Raw genomic sequence first — 8,317 nt, forward strand, 5'->3', positions numbered from 1 at the left:
GATGGTTGATTCCTTCTTATTTTAACAGGGAGTGATTTGGTCTCAACAATACTGAACCAAGATGAATCGCTGAAAAGCACTAAGTGTCAATCTGCATGGAGCAAGTTAGGTTGGAAGGACAGCTGGAGATATACTTGTCCAGTTATTTGATCTAGATCAAGTTTATCCTTATTTGATCTAGATCAAATTTATCCACTTTTGAGGGAGAAGGAAAGAGGAAAGAGAAGTTGATTGGAACTGTCACCATAGAGCCATAGCAAAGTCATACAGTAAAAGATGAGTGCACTACTACCTCCTTCCCAAAATATCTGGGACTTTTGTGTTGACTAATACGTAGGAAAGGAGCATGCCTACTAAAACCGGCACTGCAGGTAACTTAGGTTCAGGGATCCTAAGACTGTTAATACATGATTGGATAATGCCTGAGAAAGCTAGTGAAAGATTCAGAGAGGTAAACAAGCAGATATTCTTGGCTCTGCACTGAAGTAGAAATTTTAGAGCCAATAGAACTTCACTGCTGAAAAGACAAGCACAATGGCCTAAGTTCAATCAGTTATGTAGGTTTCTGGTTTTCCTAATTTTTAAACAGAATCTGGGTCCTCCACATGCAAGTGTTTTTGTGATTAGACAGCTGCTTTAAGACTCAGTTTGCTAAACTGCTGTTGACGTGCTTAATGACTCTAGAGCCTCTTACAGGGGAGTTTCTTTGTGATACCTCTGGTAGTCATGCTCTTGTGACATGAGGATAATGATGTTGCTCTGTCAGGCTGTATGCTTGCATATTGTGGTAAGTCATGCTGAAATTACCTAAGAGAATATAAACACACCTGCAATGTGGCAGATGTGTTTTAAAACTGGCAAATTGCATCAAGCATGCAGGATATTGTACCTGATAAAATCAGAAAAATAATAGAGAGGGAGTAAATGCCTTTTGCTTTGATCCAAAGTGACATAAAATAGGACAGAGGTACCAAAGTAAAGGGGAAAACATGTTTTTCCTTCTGGCAAGAAGAAATAGGTTTTGTACATCTGATGAATGCAGTCTGTTTCTCCCAGTGCACCACTAAAGCCACTAGGCTTCAGTTAACAGTTAACTCTGCAGTTAACTTTGGAATAGAGATTCACATAAACTGTAATTTGGGTTTCTAGCAGGCTAAGACTCCAAGTAGAATCCTAGAACATCCTGAGTTGAGAGACCCATAAGGATCATCAAATCCAACTTCTAAAATCAAGATCAACTCCTAAAATTATTTTGTTGTTACCTACAAATATTATTTGTAAAGTGACTAAGCATTTTATGATTAAGAATGTTTGTCTTGTCCACGGTTGTAGTCAGTGAAAAAATACTCATCCAGCTAATGGTTCAATCAGTTATAATTTACTAATTGGTATTTAATGGGTGTAATGACATCTAGAATTAATCTTTAAGATTCCATGTCAATATTTTGTAATTTTATTCAGGTTTTTTGGCTCTTTTAAAAATATATAGGAATTAAATAACCCCCATATATATATTTTTTAATGTTTTACTTCTCAATACATATATTTTTAATGTTTTACTTCTCATCTGTTTATAAGCATAGCCAGGACAGCAATCTTTAACTTTGTAATCCATACAGTACGTGTGAATGTAGAGAATACCAGTGCAGAAGGCTGATCTCTTCTCCTTTCTTTCTTTCTTTGAAGCCCTATATGCTCTTTTACTTGCACTGTGTTTGGCAGGGAATTGCTTAACCCTTTTTTCAAGGGCAATTATAGTAATGAAGCTCTGTAATGGCTGTTGTTGAATTAGAACAGTTGAGAGGGAAGGAGTAAGTCAGAATGAATTAAAATGATTTCAAAGACCATACAGAAATCTTTTGTGTCCTGGAGAATGACTGAGTAGACGGAGAATATTTGCTTGCTGATTAAAAACTAGCACTAAGCAGCCATTCATGTTCTGTCTCCTTTACATTCTCAGTATCAAGTTCTAGGATTTACTTAGAATCAATGCATAGTTTGGGGAGTTTAGAGCTTCCCTAAATTTTGCTGGTTGGTCTGACTGCTCAGTGTTTACAAGTTCAGTAGTTAATAACTACTGTCCTATTTTTCTTGTATAGTTTTTGCCATCACACAAATTTTGTTCCCCTCACTTTCTCTCCCTATAATTAGTGACAGTTTGCATTAGGACAGTGGCAAAGATCTGAGTTCAAGTCCTGAGGTCATATCCTGGATTTTGGCACTAGCCATGACCAAAGATAAACACTCCATCTCTGAAGGCTTTATGTTGCTCCCCACAGTTTCCTGATTGTTAGCTGTGGAATTGGAGGTATTCCTCCAATTAGCATTAAGGTGGATGACTCCTGAAATAGGAGTAGGGCAAAAAGGATCAACAGACATTTCTAAGCAAATTCCATTTTTATTTACCTTAAAATATCGGAACTTGAATTTCAGATACTTTCTTTCATGATGAAAATAACAACCAACCCTATAAGTATTTGGAGATTTTATGTTTATTGTTATTTTTTGTTAAGATGGAAGTATACTATATCTTAATGTTTTATTTTCTAGTTTCTTGGAGTTGAAATATACTTCAAAATGGAATAGCCCTAATCCTCTATGCTAGGATAATTGATGAGTGATTAAAATAAGTATTCACACCTCTGGGAGAGTCTGCATACTTTCAAAAATGTTTTCCTGAAGTATCTGACCCTAATTCTAAGTCACAAAATATCAGTTCTGGATGCAACTCTGCTCTGGTAAAGGAGATTCCGAAGACTTAATACTTATTAAATCCTTTGAAATTTGTATGCATATATTTGAGATAACAACGCAATTTAGAGATATTAAATATGGCATAACTAAATGACAATAAGAAGTAATTGCTATATGTTTGTTCATATCAAGTTGAGTTTTAAAAACTATTTGGAAAGCATTTTTCCAATATGTTAGAATTTTTTTTTTCTCTATAAAGCCATCAATAATTAAAAAATTGAAAGACTATCTATCTATATACACATGTAAATATATAAGCTTTGTTATACAGCTGCCATTGCAATTAGTTGTTATATTTGAAAGGACAAGAATATATTATGTAAAAAAAATTTCATGGAAATAAAACTTTGATTCACTTGAGCAAAGTATAAAGCAGTTGTGATGTTGGCTTTTAATTTGATTAAGGAAATGGCAAAGTGTAAAAGCGGAAAAGTTAGTAAGAAAACTTCCTCAGAATTAAAGACTTTCCCCAGACTTCTAAATATATTGAATGTGAACTGAACAGGGAAAAATCTCATCATCAAATTTTCCTTTCTGTTGTTGAAGAAACTTTAAAATTGCTTTGAACTTTTTGATGTTTTGAAAAGGTGTAGTAATTACCTGTTTTACTAAGTTCACCGAAGTTGTCTATATTTCTGTTTACTTGAAAATAATTTTACAAATCAATACTTCATTTTACTTTCATTGAGATCTGTTTATCAAAATGTGTTTAAAAAATCATACTGAGTATCACAAAAGGAAAATATTCTGTCCTGTTACTGTGATTTTGGGTGTTTCCTTTCTGTTTTATCTTTCCCTAAGATGTACTTATGTTAGCAGATGCATCCTTTTTATTTTCCTATTGTAATGTCTACGTTTTCCTGCTTGTTCTGTTCTGTACAGAACAGTTTCTTGTTTATTTGTAAGTACATTTTCTTCCTAAAGAATTTGTGCATTTTAAAGTTTCTGAACTTTCTAAAACTGACAAATAAATACAAAAATATATTTTACTACTTTCTCTTTGTTTCAAGGATAATGGATAACCTCTAGCAATGTCAGCACTTTCCTAGATGCTCTGTCAGTTATTTTAGCCCTTCCATGTAATTGTTTTTGAAATTAAATATATTTTTTCACAACAGAACATATGCAGGTACAACAAAGGGAACATACTCGAGAAATGTTGTCAACCTTTCTCTTTTCAACTTTACAACAGTCTCACAAACTGTGGTGTCTCTTTCAGAATTGTCATGACTCCAAATTCCAGAGAAGTAACAATGAAATAAATTCTGCGATAAAATGACTTGCTCTTTCCATTCCTTTTCAACCAATGCAGTGTAAATTAGTATAATCCGTTTATATATGAACTTACCTCTGCTTCCCTGAACTTGGAGTGCAAGGCAAATGGCCAAGAATATTAATCCAGTTTTCAAATGCATTCTGTCTGTTGATCATTCACGGTTTTCAAAAAAATCATACAAGGAACTACAATATTGAGGTCAAGTTGAAGTTTTTTTAAGAACTAAAATCCCCGAGTAACTTCCTTCTTCTTTGTTTGATGTTTGTTTTTTTGTTTGTTAGTTATTTTTCAGGTGTCTTCAGCTGCGGACTGGTTTGAATCACGACAAAGTGAAGAGTGCAACAGGTTTCAGGATGCAAGAGCTGGACAAACCCCTCCAAAGCAAACACTTCTAGCCTGGGGGACAGAAGTGGTAAGACAAGAGTGACGATGTTTTAAAAAAAAGCAGTGTCTGTTTCTGGAATAATCTTTTTATCTGCTGCTCAGACATAATCCCTCTTACGGTCCAGCTGGAAGAGCTTTCTTCATCTTATTAACCTTCTGGAGCAGCATCTGTCAACTCCAGTAGACTTCAGTAGCACTATGATAAACAACGGAAGTCTCTTCTGGTGCCTATTGCCTTTGAACACTGATCATTTGGGCTTTGCAGGGGTACGGCCCATAAGCAGAGGTGAAATAATGGGGTGAGTTGATAGTGCTATTTTCGAACCTGAGATCACAAAAAATAAGGAATTTCCTTTGAAGAGGAAGACAGATTTTTCAGAAAGAATATACTGTATTCAACTTACCCTCTGCATTTGACTTGCGAACCCCTCTCTGTCCTCATGCCAAAAGGTTGCTGTTGAGATATTCCTATCACGGCAGTAGTGATGCTGTTCTGTGACAGCAGGGAAACTACATGACTCAGCAGTTAATTGCAGCAGTGTTCAGGGCTGGCACAAGCTTATTCCAAATTAGTTATGGGGGAGGGAAGATGCTGCATGGAAGAAAAATAAGAAACAGACAGTGGGAAATGCTGTTTCAAGCATACAGCCATAACCAAGCCATGAACTGTCAGTGAGTGAATATTTTTAAACAGCTCTGGTTCAGTTTCTCAAATAATCCTGTTACATATTTGGAATGTGACATTTTTGTTTTCAAGAATGTTTTATAGTGCTTTACACCTAAAAAACTACTAGGTGGGCATTTGTAAAGACCCATTTGATTTCAGAGATTTCTGTGCAGCTGTGCTTTATCATAGGAAATACCTAGTTTGGTAGCAAGAATCTGTTTCCTTGCACTGTAAGTACAGGTTTCTTTAAGAATAACCTTCATCTGAACCCAATCAGTATTCTATTTTTACTTGGGATTTAAAAAATGGCAGCTTCCCTCTCATCCTGAGATTGCCTAATGTTAGCTGTTCAGAAAAGATAGTAAAGAGATGACAGCACAAAACCAAGTCTGCTTCTTCTTATTTTTCAATTTTTTTTTCTGATTTTTAGTGCTCATTTTAATGCTTTATGTATTTCGTTTCATGTACACTGCTTTAACATTCCAAAAAAACAAACTAGGAATTTTTCAGTAGCCCGATGCAAGGCAATAGTGGACATGATCAAGATTTCTACCATATAAAATTTGAATATTATAGGAGGATCATTCTTTAGCAGGACCAATACCTGACTTTACATATTTCATATTTCATAATCTTATGGTATATGTTATAGTGATAGAAGGACTACCTCCATAATCCAGGCAAATTTTAGCACACATTTGTAGACACAAATTTGCAGATGAACGAAGAAATTCCCCCATTATGTTATCTTATTTTTGGCTGCTTTAGCTTTGGATCTGCAACTTTTGGAAACAGACATTTTCTCATAGCAATGAAATCAACTTTTTCTGGTGTTACCATTTCAAAATTCATGGTTCGTATTTCTGAAAGTCACAGTCTATTTCTTCAGAGCAACTTAGGTACCAAACTTCCTATGGAGTTTAGCAGGAATATGATCCTTTAATTCAGTTATGAATCTAATTTAAGCATCAGAATGAATTTTGAAAATATGCCATAAAGAGATTTTCTTAATAACTGTGCAAGGCTGTTAGTGAAGCCTGAACCAAGAATCAGAAATCTTTTACCAAAGCTATAATTTAAAAGTGTTAAGTGAGCCCTTCACATGTAGAAGTTACGCAAACAAGAAAACATGCTTTTATCTTTCATATAATTTAAAATAAGCATATCTAGGAACAATCCTAGAAGACTCCACAGTGTTATTTAACATCAAGATATGATTTCAGGAAAATATTGAGCACCATGGATAAAATGACTAAAAACTGTAGGGCTGGAGTCTGCATAAATTGGTCAGGTATTTAACTCATGAATATTTCAGGCTTTTTTTTCTGTTAAGGAGGTATATTCTATGTATTTCCATATAATTAAGAAATTTTGTAACTAGGCTTGATAACTGCCACATTGGAAGCAAAGAAAAATGATAAACATTAAAAGCTAAAGTAGTATTATCTAGGGACTACTCCATCTCTGAATACTGTAGCATTTAATTATAGGTCACTGTTAATTAATCTAGAAGTGCTTCCTTTAGTTGATTTGCTGACGACAGTGGTGATATATTCTTAAAGAGGCAATTAAAAAAAAATCTACTGAAATTCAACAGTGCGTTACAAATATGCTACCAAGATGTGGGAAGGGCAAAAGTGTATACTAAAATATCCATTCATCCAAGATAAGCGCTCGCAAATGGTTTAAATTAGACCTGTTAATGGCAAATTCAATGAATCACTGCACATACCTAAAATAATATGCTGGCATGCTGTTTAAATACAACCAAAGCTGTTTCCTTTGTTTGCAGAAAAATGACAATATGGGCCATCAAGGATGTTGTTTTGAAGACTTTTTAGGCAAATGGTGGGCAAAACTGGTGCCACATAAGGATGATCTGAAATTAGTTATGCACAGTACTGAATGTTAGGTCCCTTACTTAGATCTGAAAATCAGTGTGTTAGCTAACTCAAGTTCCCAAAGCAAATGAAATAGACTGTCTCCTCCAAGCAGAAGTTTGTACCATCTACGTTTGAGTTCTGTTTTTATATCATAGAATCATAGAATGGCTTGGATTGGAAGGGAACTCAAAGATCATCTAGTTTCAACTTCTCTACCATAGGCAGGGTTGCCAACCACTAAATCAGGTAATAGATCAGTTTGTGCAAAACACCATCCAGCTTGGTCATGAATATCTGCAGGGATTGGATATCCACACTTGTTAATTATGAAGCATCTTTTAAATAACCTGAAGTCTTTATCTGACTCCATAGGACACAGAGTGGTACCTGGCAGTGGGCACACACCAGATACAAATGCAGGCTTTTGAATGAAATGGAGGAAACCTGCACACTTCTGCTTCTTTCTTTGCTGTTAAGAACCTCTCAACCTCTGTATCCACAAAAAGAAGGATGAACCTGAGAGTTAGAAAAAAATCTGAAGGAACAAAAAAGATAGTAGGTGTAAGAATCACAGAATCACAGAATTGTAGGGGTTGGAAGGGACCTCCAGAAATCATCAAGTCCAACCCCCCTGTCAAGCAGGTTCCCTACACCAGGTCACACAGGTAGGCATCCAGGCAGGTCTTGAACATCTCCAGAGAAGGAGACTCCACCTCCCTGGGCAGCCTGTTCCAGTGCTCCGTCACCTCACTGTAAAGAAGTTCTTGCGCACATTTGTGCAGAACTTCCTATGCTGCAGTTTCTGGCTGTTTCCCCTTGTCCTGTCTCCACTCACCACTGAAAAGAGTCTGGCCTCACCATTCTGCCCCCCACACCTTAGATATTTATAGACCTGGATCAGGTCCCCTCTCAGTCTTCTTTTCTCAAGGCTGAACAGATCCAGTTCACTCAGCCTTTCTTCATAGGAGAGATGCTCCAGGCCCTTCACCATCTTTGTGGCCCTCCGCTGGACTCTTTCAAAGAGTTCCCTGTCTTTTTTGTACTGGGGAGCAGAAAGAAAGAAAGAATGTCTCTTTGTTCCCCTTTCTCATGCAACTAAAACATTGATAAACAAAGGTATTATTTTAAGCTTAAAAAATTGAGTTGAATTATTTTTTTATTTCTAGATGTTTTTATTTGCATATTAAAGCTAATCATCAGCACTAGTCCTGTATTAATGATCTTGTCATGAAGAAAATAAATTGTCTTTTTGTTAAGCTTTTCCAGTTGAGCAGTTTGCATTTTGTCCATTACTGCTTTCCAGCCATCAGGTTCTCTTTTTCTTACTGACCTGATATCCTGATATAACACTTC

General features: G+C 35.8%; 1 protein-coding gene across 1 annotated transcript in view; it reads right to left on the reverse strand.

Moving 5' to 3' along the window:
- Nucleotides 1-4,231, reverse strand: part of IMPG1 (interphotoreceptor matrix proteoglycan 1) — a 46,099-nt gene extending 41,868 nt beyond the window's left edge. Inside the window, exon 1 of the mRNA XM_042825157.1 lies at nucleotides 4,103-4,231. Within this exon, the coding sequence (XP_042681091.1) occupies nucleotides 4,103-4,169 (67 nt within the window). The 5' untranslated portion in view covers nucleotides 4,170-4,231. The remainder of the gene's footprint in view (nucleotides 1-4,102) is intronic.
- Nucleotides 4,232-8,317: the final 4,086 nt, after the last annotated feature.

Source organism: Centrocercus urophasianus, unplaced genomic scaffold, assembly GCF_019232065.1.
Source record: "Centrocercus urophasianus isolate 14NV4802_14NV808 unplaced genomic scaffold, USGS_Curo_1.0 seq_10, whole genome shotgun sequence".
NCBI lineage: Eukaryota > Metazoa > Chordata > Aves > Galliformes > Phasianidae > Centrocercus > Centrocercus urophasianus.